We start from the raw sequence: 19,135 nt of genomic DNA on the forward strand, positions 1-19,135 counted from the left end.
ATGCTGTGTAATATTGATGTTATATGTATGTAATGTGGGTGAACTAATGGTGTAATAACAGTGTTATATGGGGGTGAAATAGATTAAATATCGGTTTAATATTATATAAATGGGCAATGTATTTGTCATTTCAACCTAGAAACTTTAGAAAAAAGCAATTAAAGGGTTAAACTGCCTGTACTGAAGACGTCTTTACAAGTTTTTCCAGCTTTGAATGTCATTAGCTTTACCCATATTTTAAATTGACTAAAGTTCCTTCACGTGTTCACCTTTCTTGATTCATTTGAGGTATTTGTAAATTACTTGAGAGAGAAACAAAACAATGAAGACAGAAATCCAGGGGAAATTTATTTAGCTTTTTATTTAATTGAGAATATGTTTAAACTATACAAATAGTCTGTAGAGAGTTGGACAATATGAAATGAAAATAACAGATTGAAACACCACTTTTTCTTCTTCGCTTTGTAAAACCACTGCAGCTGAATATTATACAATCAGAATGTTCCAAAAAAAGTGTAAAAATATAAATAAAAAAATAATCCTTAAATGTGCCCTGAAATAAACCAGATAACAATCTCTTATAGGTTCCCCTAAATTACAATATTTAAAATATAATATATGATTAGGAGCTAATTCAAAGTTTGAGATCAACACCCATACATTCAAGGACTAAGTTAATTCTTCGTATTCAAAATTACAGAATCAGAAGCTAAAAGATCAAAAATATATACAATGCACTTCCCCAATGATAGACTACTCTACTCAGTGTGATTGACAGGAGAGATGATCATAGGGGCAGAGTTTTTACCACCATCGTTCTTACAGGGACAGAAGTATGGGTAGAGTTTATCTTTGAAGTAGCAGCCAGTGAAGGAGTAGATCAGAGCTGCAGCATCAACATCATAAAAGGAGACCAAACTCTCCTCATAATCCACAAACACCCCCACCTTCTCAGGCTGAGACTTCAGAGAGAGACGGACTGGAGGATCAGCAAGAGCTTGGTACTCATTTTCATTCCTCAACACTATCGCCCAGTAACCATCCTCAGGAGTCCCTGAGATGATTCCCTTCCTGTTGATCGACTCTCTGGCCACTCCTAAATCCCACTTAGTCTTCCCTTTAACCCGGACCTCGTAGTAGAATCTTCCTGAAAAGAAACTCTGCTTTGCTAAGACACAAGGACACAAATCAAATCTCTCTGGATTGTCTGGGAGATTCTTCTTCACAACACCATCTTTCACTTGTTTTCCATCATCAGACAGGATGAGATAGGGAAGTGCTGTATCAGGATCAAGAGTCACATCCACCTTATACTGCTGGACCCTCTTCAGCTCCACCTCAGGGAGCAGCTTCTTCATCTGTTTACTGAGCGTCTCCTCCAGCTGAGTCACAGCTATCCTCACAGTCCCCTCATATGAAGGTGGACGGACCCTGACTTCTGTCCAGTTCTTGGTGGGTGGAGCAGCGTTCAGGGACGTGAAGCTTTGGAGGAGGTGGAGCTGGTCTTCAGAGCGTGAGAGCTGCTCCACCTCAGAGCTTCTCTTCTTCAGCTCAGAGATTTCCTGTTCCAGCTCTTTGATGAAGCCTTCAGCCTGTTCCTCTGTCTCTCTCTGCTTCTCTTTGATCGTGACGATGAGCTCGGCCTGGCTTCTCTCAACAGACTCCTTCAGAGCGGTGAAGAACTGAACACCATCTGCTATCTCTCTGTCTGTTCCTTCCTTACTGAGCTCCACTGAGTGATTCATCTCCTGAATCTTCAGTCGTCTCTTCTGGATCATCTGCTGAATTTCAGCCTCTGTCTTCCCCAGCTCAGCCTTCTTTCCTTCATTTTCTTCTTTCAGAGGAACAACATCATGTGTCTTGTGCTCTGAATAGGTGCAGAGCATGCAGACACACACCTGGTCGGTCTTACAGAACAGCTCCAGCAGTTTATCGTGCTTCACACACATCCTGCCTTCCAGGTTCTCCACAGGGTCGATCAGCTGGTGTCTTTTTAAGCCTTTCTTTGTCAGATGAGGCTCCAGGTGAGTCTCACAGTAGGACTCCAGACATACCTCGCAGGACTTCAGGGCCTTCAGTCTGGTTCCAGTGCAGACGTCACAGGGAACTTCTCCTGGTTTGACCACTTGTTGCTCTGAGCTCCTGCTGCTGGCTTTCTGTTGAGCTGACTGTCTGAACTGAGCAGCCATCTCAGAGATGAACGTGTTGACCAGCAGCTCAGGTCTTGGGAAAAAGACCTTATTACAGTTGGGACACTTTAATGGGACATTTCTATCCCAGTGTGCAGAGATGCAGGCTTTACAGAAGTTGTGTCCACATGGTATGGTGACTGGATCAGTGAACACATCCAGACAGATGGAGCACAGCAACTGATCTTCAGTCAGCAGACAGCTGGCAGCAGACATGTCTACAATCTGAGGACAAAAAGTGTACAAATATCAACAATTCAATCACTTTTGATTATCTGTACAAAAAAATCAAACTGTGAGTCATCGTGAATGATGTTAAAATATTATGAATAACTAAGTGAATGAGAGCTCTGATTTTAATTTCAGTGTTGTTATTTCCATGAGATCACAAAACCAAGAAAAGAAAGTGATAACATGGAGATCTTCATCGCAATACATTTCATTCCAAATACTATTATATTATGAGGGGCCGTACAGGCCGTAATTCATACTGGTCCTCTCACACACATACAGTCTCCTTTTACGTATACATTTTCACTCTCACACACATACAGTCTCCTTTTACGTATACATTTTCACTCTCACACACACATTCTCCTTTTACATACATACATTTTCACTCTCACACATACATTCTCCTTTTACATACATACATTTTCACTCTCACACATATATATTTACACTCACACATTCATACATTTTGCTCTCATATTATCATATTTCAATGCACACATTCATACATTGTCACTCACATATTTATACATGTTTCACTCACACATATACATTTTGCTCTCATGCACATTCATTCAGTGTTTCCATTTAATATTATAAATAATATATGCATGACTGAAGACAATATATGTATGCAAGAGAAGAATGCATGTATGTGTGAGAGAAAGTATAGTGGAAACGGAAGGAGTATAGTTGAAACGGAAGGCAGGTCATTATCGCGCTGTGATTGGCTCAGAAGGTTGAGCGGGGCGGGCTCATGTTCAGAACTTCGGATTCAAATCAACATGATGGAGGGAGATGAATGTTGAACTAGGAGCAGAGAAATATATTAAAAGAGCAGCATCATTAGAGACCGACCAGAGTGACAGAGTGTGTCACTTTGCTGAAGGATAGTTATGACCAGCTATCCAGGCCAGTCTGTAAAGACTTTCCAAGGTGTAAAATGCTGCTGCCGGAGTACTGACTGGAAGTAGTGCTGATATCATGTCTACCATATCCTCTTAAAATACTCTGTCCACCAATATAAGTGTCATGAAGAAAGGTGTTTTAACGCTTATTCGAAATAGCAGAGAAACATGCATTCTTGTACTCAGGAGGGGGCATTGACAGAGGATTACTCAAAAGGTACACAGTAAAAGTACTTCATAGTACTTGTGGGAGTAGTTTCACTAGTACTGAGTCCAACAGAATCAATCTCACGAAACATTTTTTCCCTCATCAAACTTAGCAGAAGTGGCTTGAATTTGTTCTCAGGAGGGGACATTGACAGAGGAAAAAAAAAAACACACTAGAAGGACTTCATTGTATTGTGGTAATAGGTATAAGACTACTGAGTCCAGCAGTCTCAATATTATTAAGAACTAATGGTAAAATTGTCTTTTTATCACTCATCAAAGATAGCAGAAAACATGCATTATGTACTATGGAGGGGACTTTGACAGAGGATTACTCAAAAAGTACACAGTAAAAGTACTTCATTTTATTTCTGGTAGCAGTCAATTAGTACTGAGTCCAACAGTGTCAGTTTCATAAAGAACTTAGGGAAACAAATATTTGTATCGATCATCAAATATAGCAGGAAAGAAAATGAAGAGCTGCTGATTTGAAAAAACAAACGCGAGAGACGGCTGAGTGACCGCAGTCCAGAATCGCTGTATAGTTTAAATCTCCTAACAATGTTGTCCATTTTAGACATAGACTTATTATATTTACAGCCCTTAATAACATTCATTTTCTGGACTCAATGTGTGTCTTGGCCGTTTTCGTTGTGATCGCTAAATTCACCTTGTTTCCCCTTGTTTATAATATTATCACCAATCCAAGCAAACGAGTGCTTTTGTTTTGAAATCACTTCCGTGAGTTTCGCCCCGCCCCTCGCTCCAATGACCATTAGACCATTTAGTAAGGTAAAAAACAAAAAGCAAAAAGGCCGCGCAGACGCTCTTCCGTTTACTTTTTAATAAATAAAAACAAAAGGTCCGAAGATACACGGATTAATCTCCCTCTATCATGTTGATTTGAATCCGAAGTTCTGAACATGAGCCCGCCCCGCTCGACCTTCTGAGCCAATCACAGCGCAATAATGACCTGCCTTCCGTTTCAACTATACTCCTTCCGTTTCCACTATGCTCCTTCCGTTTCCACTATACTTTCTCTGATTCTCTGATTTGAGTAATCCTCTGTCAATGTCCCCTCCTGAGTACAATAATGCATGTTTCTCTGCTATTTTGAATAAGCGTTAAAACACCTTTCTTCATGAGACTTATATTGTTGTACAGAGTATTTTAAGAGGATATGGTAGACATGATATCAGCACTACTTCCAGTCAGTACTCCGGCAGCAGCATTTACACCTTGGAAAGTCTTTACAGACTGGCCTGGATAGCTGGTCATAACTATCCTTCAGCAAAGTGACACACTCTGTCACTCTGGTCGGTCTCTAATGATGCTGCTCTTAATATATGATTATTTCTCTGCTCCTAGTTCAACATTCATCTCCCTCCATCATGTTGATTTGAATCCGAAGTTCTGAACATGAGCCCCGCCCCGCTCAACCTTCTGAGCCAATCACAGCGCGATAATGACCTGCCTTCCGTTTCAACTATACTCCTTCCGTTTCCACTATACTTTCTCTCACACATACATGCATTCTTCTCTTGCATACATATATTGTCTTCAGACATGCATATATTATTTATAATATTAAATGGAAACACTGAATGCATGTTCATGAGAGCAAAATGTATAAATATGAGCGTTAAAATATATGAATATGAGAGCAAAATGTATATATGTGTGAGTGAAAAATGTATAAATATGTGAGTGACAATGTATGAATGTGTGCATTGAAATATGATAATATGAGTGTAAAATGTATGAAGGTGTGAGTGTAAATATATGTGTGAGAGTGAAAATGTATGTATGTAAAAGGAGAATGTATGTGTGTGAGAGGACCAGTATGAATTACGGCCAGTACGGCCCCTCATATTATATTGTTGAACCAAAATGGAGCTCAAATGCTTTTTCTCTTGCCGGTTTACCACAAGGTGAGTACGTTTTTATATCCTGCTTCTTTACACATACTTTCTCCAGTACAGGTTAGCTCTGAGTGTTAGTGATGCTTGCTAATGTAAACAAATACCATATTACGTCCAAAACACGTTGCATTGTTTCTGATAGCAACGTTTCTGATAGGGCTGTGGGTGTAAAGCCCGCCCACATTTCAGATATTACGTCATGACCGCAGCAAATCTGGATCAGCTCTGCTGTTCCCCCCCGTTTTTAGAGATTTGGGCACGGAGGAAAAAAGAGAGGGTTTTATTTTCTGACACTTTGTGAGTCTCCTGACACACGGGGGACACATATTTATGTATAAAAGACATCAAAACGTGTATTTTGCATAATAGGGGACTTTTAAAGCACTGGATCTAAATACTATTTTGAGCTAAGAGGTATTTTACTCGAGTATTCTCATTTTATTCTAATATATACTTCACTATGTTTACAGCTGGTCTGCACACCTGCCTGGGATGCTAACATTGACTGGGTTGGAAGAGATAACATCAATATGAGTGAGGCGCATTAATTTAATGCAGGGGTGTCCAAACTACGGCCCGGGGGCCAAATGCGGCCCGCAAGCCATTTTGAATTGGCCCTCAGCTAATTCCAAAAGTATAATGGAATATGCCCCATAAATGAAACTTTTGCTTGTCTTGTATTGTACTTCTTTAGTGTACTACTTAACATATATTACACATTAGTATTCATGTGCTAATAAGCCCACTTTCAAAATAATTCCATCAATTACAGTTGAATACATTTTCTAATAAATCTAAGTTGATAAAAAAAGCCTAATAACTTATTTCCATAACAAGCTTGAAATACACCCTTCATATTTCCTCTTATTATAATCAATCTGAAGCTTCTGTTTTAAGGAATGAGCTGCCAAGAAAATAAATTAAACTCTCTGGAGAGCTGTGATGTAGGCTGTTTTTTCTTAAAGCACATTCAAGTATAAAGCATGATTTGCCTACATTTGATTGATTTTGCTAACTTATAACTCAATTTAAGAGGCAGTATACCTCTCCTCTAGTAAGTGGCCCAGCCCTTCGTATGTTTTTCTATATATGGCCCTCGGAGAAAAAAGTGTGGACATCCTGATGTAATGGATGCCTAACCGCCAGTATGTTTTTCTTTTTTGCCAAAGATAGTTTCTTTAACTCAATGTCTTTTGTTTTCCACTGACAACATGCAGCTTAGATTAACCACTGCAGTGATGCACACTCATGCACCACTGATTCCAACTTCCACACCTCAATGTACCTTTTTCATTCGTCGTACGTTGGTAACGAGCATTGACATGTATCACAGTTTGAAAACATGTGGGGGAACAGGTCTGACTGGTCTGCAGTGCAGAGTAGAGTGTGAGCTTGTTGTTTCACAGATACAAATAGCGTTCACTGTTAAAGTTTATATTCAAACTCATCAGATTGACTATTTTACAAATATCAGACTGAGTTTATATTTTGGTGCATTTTTAAGACTAAACATGTGGGGTTGGTTCACTCAGCTTTTTTGTGGGGGGGGGGGGGGGGGGGGGGGGGGGGGTGGGGGGTTAACAAACATCATTTCGTATGGCTGCCTCTCACTGATCGCTGCCTGCTGCCAGTAACTTATATTATATAACAGTAAGATTTAGCTTCTTATTTGTAGAATAGTAAAATAAATATAACCTAATACTATTCTAAAATGTCATGAAAGGCGCCTAAAAATCAAATGTATTAAAACAACGATAGCGTAACCACACATCTTAAGCATTTAAGTAATAATAACCCAAGCCTTCTGGTTCTTGATTTAAAAAATAAATATGCTTCTAAAAATATGATAATCGAATCCCTCTATTACTGTAACATCATATATATTTACTCACCTTCCCATATGATTTCAGAGTTTAAACATGTTTGAAGTGTACTTTATATTTTTAAATATCACCCTAATATTTTCCTCAAACCCTGTATTGCAGTTTACAGTCAGATTCATTCATTTAGTTTTATCGCAGCATCTTAGGTTAAAGAGGAAGAAAAATTCACTTGTTCTGTTTAAAGGCATTCAGTGTCAGTCAGCCTGGAGAAAGATGATGAAGAGGAGGCTCTGGATTGCAGAAAAATTATATTTAATATCATTTCTCTTCACAGACCCCCGACCACCAAAGGACTTTAGTTAAACATTTTCCCTGGCTGCGGCACTTCCTGTCTGAGCAGAGCTGAGGCTTTGAGTTTATACAGGACACAGGTATGTTAGCTTAAGCTATAATGCTAGCTGCTGTATGCTGTCTAATCTTCACTAGTCGGAATTCAGTCACTGGGGTTGGTTTTTACCAGTTTTATTTTTATTCCAAAATGTACACTGAGCCAAATGTATGACATAATATTATTCATAAGGTAGATAGATGTTAAGAATTCAGATTCTAACATTTGACCGAATATTAAGTTAGTAATGTTGTCTCTGTAGTGCACTCACCTGTGTTTTGCAGAGATTCTTCTGTGTTGTTGAGATAAAGCTGCTGGATTCAGTCGAATGTTTCTTAGAGAGAAACAGAGAGACTTGTCACGACTGCAGCTCTGCTGTCACTTAAAATGCTTTACCTGTTAATGCAGTGCAGTTGAAGCTCTCCTATCAGTGTTGCTCCACCTCTCACTGGCCCGTCGCCAAGAGGGGGTGGAGGAAATATTCAGATTATTCATTGAAGTAAAATAACTACAACACTGTGAAAGATACTATAGTACAAGTAAAAGCATTCAAAACCGTCCTGCAGTAAAAGTATGTATGTTTCATCAGTTAAATACAGTACGATCAGCAACATGCACTTTATCTAATCTAAAGTGATTATCTTGCAATTAATGTTCTGTCAATGCTCTACTGTTATAATCTGAAAAGTACCTAAAGCTGTCAGACAAATAGAGTAGAATTATAAGTTGTATAAACATATTAAAAAGTACAAGTAACTCAAATTGGTAAGTACAGCACCTCAGAAACGTAGTTACAATAATTCCACCAAAGAAAAATACCCAAGAGTCAAGTTCTGCATTCAAATGGCATTTCAATAAAACAACATAAAATAAGGGCATATCCTACTTTGCAGTTAATATCTATGTATCAAATATACAAAGTTTAAGTTCAGTGTAGGAAAATCAAGCAGTAACAATGAAAGTTTGTGAATAGAAATGTCCTGATATGAATATATGCTCTTTCTGTGTGTGTTTTGATCAATCATAAGTGGCAGAGTTTTTGATTCCCAGGTTATTCCTCACATGACCAACTCTGGGTTCATAAATATGCTCTCCTTCTTTGTCCATCCCATGTGACCTGAACAGAGCATTAGCATTAGCCTGTTAGCATTATCTTAGCTACAGAGTTCAGGGGTTCTCAGCTCTTCTCTCTTTATTTCTTCACTTTGTTCACACTATAAAAACACTCTGTAGTTGAAAATGTGAACAGATATCACACAAGATGGATGAGGCACAACTTTGTTTCTCCTTTAGTGGCAAAACTACTGAACCTCATATTAATTATGATCAGGATTTTTCTATGTTAAACATTGATGTCAAATAATTGTGTATGAATGAATCCTTAATTTACCTTTTTAAAAATTGTTGAGTTGGTTTTCCTATCTCAACGTATGCCTATACTCTTAAATGTTTTCGAGGTTGTATTCTTTTAGTAAGTTGATTAATTTGATAGCATTTAAGGAAAAGAGATAAAACATTAAAGGTGGGGTAGGTAATTTTGGAGAAACCGGCTCGAGATCGCTAGAATTTGAAAATACACAAACCGGAAAAAATCTGCCACTTCCTTACAGAGCCCCTCCTCCAACACACACGAACGCGCACATGACCAATGAGAGCACGAGATAAGTCTGTGCACAGATGGAAGGCTGACAGGCAGGCAGGCCATCCAGTTATTTTAGCCGGGCCGGCTCAGATGATTGGTTGTGCTTTTTACAGTACTACGGCTTCCACAGATGACATTTTTTTTATGGATTTTTGTCAAGGCACTTAAGATATTCATTGCTATCGGGAATGTTAAGAGCATTCCATGGAATATAACAAAAAGTGTATCTCGAGCTGGTTTCTCAAACTTACCTACCCCACCTTTAATGTACTGCCATTATTAACAATTGCACTCTGCTTACTACCTTTTCTTAAGGCTGAATCACATTTAGTGAGCATTTGTTATTTTTTTCACACCAAGACCCCAAAGTAAATCAGCAGTTTTCACCAGTAGATTATAATAATGTTCAATAGAAATCAGTTAAATCATCAGTTCATCTAATAAAACAAACCCATTCCTAAATGCATTGATGTAAAATAAACACTCCTAGAACATCATGAAACATAACCATTAGAAACTTTGTGAACAAGCATTGGAACACTGTAATAATGCTAATGACAAATACAATAAAACACTCTGACCAAATCGTAAGAAGATCAGACAAAAACTGTAGGAGGAGTTTGTTGAAAGATGGCACCTAAAAGTGCAAAAAGTGGTCAAAAATTGCACATACATTTAAAAACTGAACTGGCCGACTTCCTGTTGGGTTGCGATATGCCTCCAAGAGACTTTTCTGGGCGTCTCACCATGCCACACATGCCTACCAAATTTCGGTGCTATAGAGCTGTTTTGCCTGCATTTGAATAATATCCATCATTTCAGCATGATAAGGCCCTAAAAAATGCTAATCATTACTTGTAAATTATAATAATACAAAATAAATTACAGTAATAACAATAGGTCCTCTGCTCTGACCTGCACTCTAAAAAGTCATTCAGGGGACCTTTGACCACCACTTAATTAAATCATGGTTAAAAAAAAAAATTTGAATTAATTGATTTAGATAAACATTTCAAGTTGCAAACATTAATTTATAAGTTCTGTTGACGTAATAATGTTGGTAATTACATCAACTTAATATTGTGTGTAATTTAAACTCGGATTCTGCGTTGATTTGACTTAAAGCTCCCATGTCATGCTTTTCCGGTTATTACCCGTCCCCCTTGTGTGTTATGAAGGTTTTTATGCATGTAAACGGTGTGCAGAGTCAAACCCTCAAAGTACACCCTGTAGCGAGTAAAACTCTAACACAGAAAATACCTCCCCAAAACGCCTCGTTGGAGATACGTCACTGCCCATTTGATTCTTCCGGGTACCGCCTGATGTCATGCGGTACCCGGAACGAAATGGACCAATCCCGAAGAGCTATGGCCACACCAGCAGCGGCGTGTTCCTCCTCCAGAGGTTCGAAGAACCGGCATTTCACAGACGAAAGCTTCCAAACATTGCCCAGTTTGAGGCCGGATATGCACAGCTTGTTTGGACCGTTTGGAGCAGGGGGAAGATCTGGGTATACAACCTGTAAGTTTGCATTGTTATTTGTGTATTTATCAAACAAGACTGTTTAAATGTGTAAACTGTGTTGGACTGCTAAGCCATTGACACAGTGCTAACTGTGCTAACTAAGTTGCTAGAGTTTCCATATATCAACTCTAATATCAGCAGATGGCCTTGCATACATGTATCTCATAGCAGGAGAATGTCTGCATTCACACACAAAATACCTATTGACAGTATACTCCGGGTGATTTGCCGGTCAGTCGCGAAACGTAATTACATTATAGCTGGCGTAGTGATCTAACACACGGAGCTAGAGCTAGTTTTGGTCAGAAAACATTTTTGTGATGCTACGTTGCTAGCGTTAAATATATCAACTACAATGTCAGCAGATGGCCTTACATGTTTGTCATGGCAGGGAGAATGTCTGCAGTCACACACACGGAATACTCATACAGTATACTGTACTGTGATTTACCGTACATTGTGACCGTACATATACTGCATGTAGCTAACGAGGCTAGCTGTATGCTAGCGCAAACAATGTATTCATGCAAGTTACATTGTATGGTAGCAGAATACCCGTATACGATTGCAATTATAAACACGTTATTGCTAGCCTAATATGAACCTGTTGATAATTTGTGATCTTCTCGCTCCAGGAAAGAAACTTAAAATAACGAGACTAATGGAGTCTCTGAAAGGTTCAAATGGGTAGTTTAATTAAGTAACGTGGTTAAAGAACAAGCATGGTGAATGGAGAGACAAAGCCGGTGTTGTCTTGAGGGAGGCTGCAGCGAAGGGAAGAGAGCGAGTTATCTTTCGTCCTGCCTTTTATCCACGTCTCGTTGTCCCCCGCTGTGCAAATAGTGGGTGGACCCCCTACTCATTTGCCGGTTCGATATCGCGAGAGCACAGATGATTTCGACATTGATATTCTCTGCCTACTTCCTTAAGCATTTTCTCCTCATTATCTCTGTCATGACTTTCTATTTAATACCTTATAAACAGCTGTAATACTTAGTTTAGAAGTCCTAGTGGTTCCGCTCCGGCACAGTTCTTATTTTACGGAAATTCCCTCTGACGTCATAGCTTCTCACGTATCTGTAAACACTACGATCAACTAGACCTTCATTTAATATTCAGCAGTAATAATATCTTAACGTCTATCGATGTAGTGTTAAAGTCCGTACGTTTGTGTGTAACACTCCAAGTCATTTTCACTTTACATTCAGAAAACGCAACATTAGTCACAAGCTAACCGGATAAAGGATTTTTCAGAATAAAAGCTTGGCATTGATTTCCTGAGAACTTCCGGGCTTTTTCCACAATAAAACAGCTTTAAACTGACGATATGTTTTAGACTGAATTATGCTGTTTAACATTGATTTTAATTTCTAACAATCCCTCCTTTCACACCATTTAAGGTGTGAACACAATACTAAAAGTAATAAGTTCTTCATCTGACTGCTTTTAAACTGACGGTATGTTTTAGACTAAATCATGCCATAAAACATTGAATTTTAATTTCTAAACAACCACTAGCTTTTGTTCATAGTAGTTTATTACACTGCATTATAGTTGCCTTTCCTCCAAGCTAACGTTCATATCGTGTTAGCTACCAAGGTAAACAAAGCTAGGTTAGCATATTAGCAGGCAAGCTGTTCATTACACAACTACTACTAACGAATCTAAAACAACTAAGTTTCTCTAATATTTTGTGATTTGCATTTGATTTCGTCCAGCCAGATCCTGGCGGACAATCCATGACGGGGAAGGGATTCTACTACTACTGAGGGTGCTAAAAGGCACCGCACCGACTGTGCGTAGGCAAGATGCGAGGAGAGGAATGAATGATATACCGTTTGTATATATGTATATTTATGTTCATTTTGTACATTTCTAAAAATAAAGTTTAATGGAAATACTTAGTAGGCCTATCCTTTCTTCCCTGAATTCATATATAGCAAACCATGATTTGATTTCTCATCAAACAGTAGTAGTTTATAACGGGTAAAAATAACTTACTCTTTGTTATGAGAGTAGCTCGTAGGCCACAACGGAAAGACAAGGAGACATACACGAGTTTACAAAACCACGGCACATTTATTGTGGTAAATGCAAAGATAGGTGGTTGAGAGGATCGCAGAGTTAGTCTTCCTGCAGCCGCTTGGAGAGAGACTGTGTCCGGAGGTGTCCGTGATCGTGCTGATTAGCCTCTTCAGCTCCACCCCATCGTAAGACAAAGGCCCTGGGGCCGTCACACTCTTCTATAACAACAGTTAAAAATATATATGTATATAAAATATACCGCTGTACCGACGCCATGATAAGACTGATGTTACGCTGAGAGCAGCCGGGAAAAGCACTGACATGGGCGCAGCCTCTCTGTGGGTTGACTAATCAGAACGAGGTGGCCGAGCTGACCAATCGGAGCACACTAGGCTCACAGGGAGGGGGGGGGCAAGAGCTCCAACGAGTCGTTTAGTGGAGAAAGTGAATACTGCTGAATACACATGCTTGACAGAGATGCTGTATGCGAAACCAATGTGAGTTTGGAAAATTGCACAGTATAAATCTATTTTAGTATACCTCAACAATGTAATTATGATCAGTGGACATGGCCATGACATGGGCCCTTTAAAACTAAATTCAAGTTGTAGTAAGTAATGCAATTGGCTTGATAACTTCATTTTTCTACACCTTGAGTTAAGGATTTCAAGTCCACTCCCACTAACATGCCTGGACAAGTTCCGACAGTTAAGACTGTGTGTTCGAGACCATAAGCTGAAGAAATACTATACAAAGGACACTTTTAAGGTGAGTGTCATCTTTTGTCATTCAAATACAGTAGATAGCCTTGTCGTTGCACAGCAAATTGCTGTTTGACCAAAATTAACAGCCTTTGAACTGTGGATAGTTCTGTGAGAGGGTACAAAGTAATAGAGGCAGACAGTTTCTTTTTTGTGTTTCTTGCTCATTTCATGCAGTGTTGCTTTTATATCTAGAAAAACCTGCAGGAAGACCTGTTAGGTATGGTATTTGTATTGTAAAAATACTTTGGTTACTATTGTGATATAACTTTTTATTAAAAAAATGTCTCGGTCTTAAAGGCTGCATTACATCTATGTCAAGATGTGTAAAGTATCGTAATGTGATTCTGTCAGTATCACCCAGACATACGTGTATCTACTTGATGTTAAGACTTTGCATCAACAGTAATCGCAAAGTATGCCATTCTAGGCCGATTGGTATCTTGTAAAGTTGATTCTTGATTGATTGATTTCTTCCTCTTCAGGCACACTTGCAGAACTTTATTGAAATCAGCTTGAAGTTAGTTAAACATGCTACAGATAGTTAATTCATGACCACATTGCCAGGATGACACACACATGCAGACTCACAAGGTGAAAACAATACCAGCGTCGCTTTAGCAGCTGGTAATAATGGCTCTGAATTAACTAAGAGTGATTTTTAAAAGTATGCAATCACCTAATTCATTATCTCTTATACGCTAACCTATCATTTAATTTGCTTCAAAATGACACAAAAGAGTTTAAGGCAGGCCTTGATGGACAAGTGATGAATATCGCCATCATCAGTGACCAGTCCACCCCAGGATCTGACCATAAGATGGCAACCATTGTGATCGAGGGAACCAAAGTCGTTGAGGGAAAGGATATCCAAAGGTGCTGTGCTTTTCTGATGGGCATAATATTTGCTCTGAATCTGAGCTATCGCAAGGAATTTAAATATACTTTTGAAGTGTTTCAGAAGCTGTTCCTTGAACTTGATGGATTGAAAGCCAGTGCAAAAGCAATGAGTCTCAAGTACAGTATTTTCTGAAGATTCCACTTGTTCCACAGCATGTTACTTGGCTTTGGCGGTTCTCTCCATGGAGACTTGGGTTTTTAAGGGGTCACAATTGTTTAAGATGTATTTAGATGTGTTCCAAAATATGTTATACTGCCTTTGGAACTGGCCAGCATTTAATCATTAAAAAGGTGAAGAATGAGCAAGCATTCTGCGTAAAATGTGTTCATGAGTGATTCTATAATTTAGGGTGCATTTCACATCAACAAACAGTACAAAGAAAGTGTTCTTCTCAATAGAACAATCAGTGGTTCAAGTTAGTATATTCCTCAGTGTAACATATCCACTGGTTGCAAAGCTTAAACATTTTTTTATTTTATTTTATATAAATGTAATAACTGTTACTACAGTTATTACAGTACTGGGTAACTTAGTTGACAGGTAACCTAGTTGACAATTTCCCTATTTTGACCCATCATTTCAATGGTAGGCCTTGCTTGGATGACCACATGTCATTTTCTTGAACAGGTTAACATCACATTTGAACATATAATTGAATTAAAATCATTAAACAATGTAAACCATAACAATGTACGTAACATTGTTGATTGTCAATGAGTATATTAATTGACCATGTGCTATTATACATAAAATATTGTAAAAATTAGAGGACAATCACCACAGTGTGTTCAAAATGTCTGCCAAAGAGGAACATGGCATCCTGTGATGCTGGTGACATGGTATTGGGACAAACCATTTTTGAGTTAAATGGGGGAGTTCTGTTAGTAACATAGTTGACAGAACTTTTGCGGACATTCATATATTAAGATATTTTAAATTATTTAAAGGAGGAAATCAATTAAAAAGATGTTATTATTCTTTAGTATTTAGACTTTTGAAATAAATGAATACTTTTTTTTAATTACTTTAATGGTTTTTATTCATTATTTTGAAACCAAGACACACCCTCAACTGAAAACGGACAGAGCAAAAACTGACAATTTAAGAACATCATGACACATTTCAAGGTAAATAAAGCATAGGATGCACATAATGTTTGTGTGATATTATAACATGCTTTCCAATAATAGGCAAAATATGATATTTTTGAAGAAAATAGTTGGAATAATTATAATTATCATCAATGGACATCAATGGACATGGAATGTACCCTAAATTGTAGAATCATATACTGTTTAAAATAATGACTGTCGGTATGTAAACATCTTTGTTACATCTTTTGTAAAATGGATACAGTATGTGTGATCTGCAGATTGGTGGCCATTGAAAGTTTGTTACTGTAGTTTTACAAAAAGTTCTAGAAAATGATTTAAAACTAGAGTTACAACATTTTACACATTTTACACATTTGGCACTGGTTTCAAATATGCAAAGGCCTCTAACTTCGATGTGATGGCAGAATTGATTCTGCCGTTTCCCCTTTCATTTCCCATGGTAATATGGCTAATTTGTTTATTTATTATTTGTGGGCCAATTTACATTTCTTATTTATTTAATTTTTCTCAAGATTGAAATATCATGTGTTGAAATACACAACTGCAGTTCAAAATAAAAAAGTGAATCGCCTAACATTGTTGTTTTTGAATTAATTAATTTCTTAAAAGGCAAAAAACTTAATTTATAAATGGTTGTCAACTTAAAAACTTTGAATTTCACACTTACAAAAAAAAAAGACATACATTTCTTGGGGGTGCTTAGGGGGTGCTATGGCTATCCTGGGGGCTGCTTCAGCAAAGCTCTGCTGTCACTGAGACAGACTTTAACTTCGATAAGATAAGATAAAGCTCTCCTCTTTGAGCATTTGTTCCACCTCTCAGTGGCCCGTAACTAAGAGGGAGTGGAGGAAGTATTCCCATCATTTACTAAAGCAAAAGTATGAATATGACATTGTGAACAAATGTTAACACAAGTAGAATTCCTGCATTCCAAACTTCTAGTTCAAGTATTCTCATCAAAATGCACTTTATCATAACTGAAGTACTCGTTGTGCAGTAGAAGTGTGTATCAGTGCGCTACTGATGTAATCTTGAAAGTTTCGAAAGCTGTTGTTCGAGTAGAAGTATAAGGTTGCAATAAAAGTCCAATTACAATTTGTATTTGAGAAACACTTTTTTATTTATACCACCACTGAAAATACTCAATTACAGGTAAAAGTTCTGCATTTAAAATGTTTAGTTAAATGTCCTTTTTGTAGCAATTAAACTCCTAATAATTGAAGTCACAGTTCAGCTCATTGCTCTGTGTAATAATGAAATAAAACAAACCATAACTAAAGATGGACCGTACGGTCAACAAAACATTATGGAAGGAAAACTACCCCATTGTCTTTCCACCAACCCCGACATACAAGAGGTGACCTGAATACCATAAACCACACCCTGGAGAACTACTGGAAGTGGTCAAAAAACAAATGCGTGCCTTGTAAACAATAATGATAATGATACTAATAAAAACAATAAACACAGGCTTACTAAGCATTTTGGCTCCTTCACCTTCTCTTTTCTAAAGGCCTTAGTTGTAAAAAAAAACGTTTGTGGATGCACCTTTTGCACTACATGTACCAGTGGCATTGAGAATAAGATTGATTTTGAATGCCTAATGCTTAATACAGTGTTGGAGTGTCTAACACGACATGTTGGCTATCTAGTTAGCTATCACCAAATTAGTGGCTCTTGAAATTTAAATTGGATTTATTATTTAACACCCTATGGTTAGACCTGCAGTGTTGGCCTGTGTCTATTGTTCAGGCAGTGAGAGTTATTATACTAAAAGGTTTTTTTTAAGCAGATCGGGGCTCTCTCATAGAGCCAGCAGCTCCTCACAGCTCCAAACATTTATTATCTATACAATGATTGGACAATAAAAACTAATTTCCCTGCTCAAGACACAATTGACATGCAATTGTTTCGTGTTCATTGGTACATTGTGTTTCTTAAATCAACATTCTTGAAGGCAGGTTATGCAGTCAGTATAATACATGAGACATGACATGATATCAGTTTTGTTTTGAAAAATCTGCTTGTAATTTTAGTAAACAACATCAAAGAAAGAAAAAAAAACATTAAATGGTTGTTCTACTCAGTGTGATTGACAGAGAGATGATCAGCAAGTGCAGAGTTTACCACCATAATTAAGACCTGGACCAAATGAGGGTAGAGTTTCTCTTTGAAGCAGCAGGCCAGTGAAGGAGTAGATCAGAGCTGCAGCATCAACATCAATAAAAGGAGACCACACCCTCCTCATAATCCACAACACCCCCACCTTCTGAGGCTGAGACTCAGAGAGAGACTGACTCGAGGGTCAGCAAGAGCTTCGTACTCATTTTCATTCCTCAACATATTATCCAGTACCAACCTTCCTGAGGAGTCGCTTTGATGTTTCCCTTCCTGTTGATCGACTCTCTGACCACTCCTGAACCAACTCAGGCTTCCCTTTTAACCTGAACCCTCGTAATAAAATCTTCCTGAAGAGAAACTCTGCTTTGCTAAGACACGAACAATGATCAAATCTCTCTGGATTGTCTGGGAGATTCTTCCTCACATCACCAGAGTTTGACTTGTTTCCATCAATCAGACAGGATGAGTGCAGGTTGTGCTGTATCAGGATCAAGAGTCACCTCCACCTCATACTGCTGGACCCTCTTCAGCTCCACCTCAGGGAGCAGCTTCTTCATCTGTTTACTGAGCGTCTCCTCCAGCTGAGTCACAGCTCTCCTCACAGTCCCCTCATATGAAGGGTGACGGACCCTGACTTCTGTCCAGTTCTTGGTGGGTGGAGCAGCGTTCAGGGACGTGAAGCTTTGGAGGAGGTGGAGCTGGTCTTCAGAGCGTGAGAGCTGCTCCACCTTCAGAGCTTCTCTTCTTCAGCTCAGAGATTTCCTGTTCCAAGCTCTTTGATGAAGCCCTTCAGCCTGTTCCTCTGTCTCTCTCTGCTTCTCTTTGATGGTGTCGATGAGCTCGGCCTGGCTTCTCTCAACAGACTCCTTCAGAGCGGTGAAGACCTGAACACCATCTGCTATCCTCTGTCTGCTCCTTCCTTACTGAGCTCCACTGAGCGATTCATCTCCTGGAATCTTCAGTCGTCCTCTTCTGGATCATCTGCTGAATTTCAGCCTCTGTCTTCCCCAGCTCAGCCTTCTTTCATTCATATCCTTCTTTCAGAGGAACAACATCATGTGCCTTGTGCTCTAAAACAGTGCAGAGCATGCAGACACACACCTGGTCGGTCTTACAGAACAGCTCCGCCAGTTTATCGTGCTTCACACACATCCTGCTTTCCAGGTTCTCCTCAGGGTCGATCAGCTGATTGTCTTTTTAAGCCTTTCTTTGTCAGGTGAGGCTCCAGGTGAGTCGCACAGTAGGAGGCCAGACACACTAGGCAGGAACTTCAGGGCCTTCAGTCTGGTTCCAGTGCAGACGTCACAGGGAACTTCTCCTGGTTTGACAACTTGTTGCTCTGAGCTGCTGCTGCTGGCTTTCTGTTGAGCTGACTGTG

The 19,135-nt window shown here is 38.8% G+C and overlaps 1 protein-coding gene across 3 annotated transcripts in view; it reads right to left on the reverse strand.

The window, feature by feature from the left end:
- Window positions 1–342: 342 nt before the first annotated feature.
- LOC117479708 (zinc finger protein RFP-like) overlaps window positions 343–19,135 on the reverse strand; it is a 20,551-nt gene continuing 1,758 nt past the window's right edge. Inside the window, exons 2-3 of one of the 3 annotated variants that reach the window (XM_034126796.1) lie at window positions 13,192–13,195; window positions 343–2,407 (exon numbers count right to left, since the gene is read on the reverse strand). In XM_034126796.1, coding sequence (XP_033982687.1) covers window positions 759–2,405 — 1,647 coding nt within the window. In that variant the 5' untranslated portion in view covers window positions 2,406–2,407; window positions 13,192–13,195 and the 3' untranslated portion in view covers window positions 343–758. Of the gene's footprint in view, window positions 2,415–7,939; window positions 8,051–13,191; window positions 13,196–19,135 lie in introns of those variants that run through there. The other 2 variants (XM_034126794.1, XM_034126795.1) reach the window with 2 other exon arrangements.

Source organism: Trematomus bernacchii, unplaced genomic scaffold (genome assembly GCF_902827165.1).
Source record: "Trematomus bernacchii unplaced genomic scaffold, fTreBer1.1, whole genome shotgun sequence".
NCBI lineage: Eukaryota > Metazoa > Chordata > Actinopteri > Perciformes > Nototheniidae > Trematomus > Trematomus bernacchii.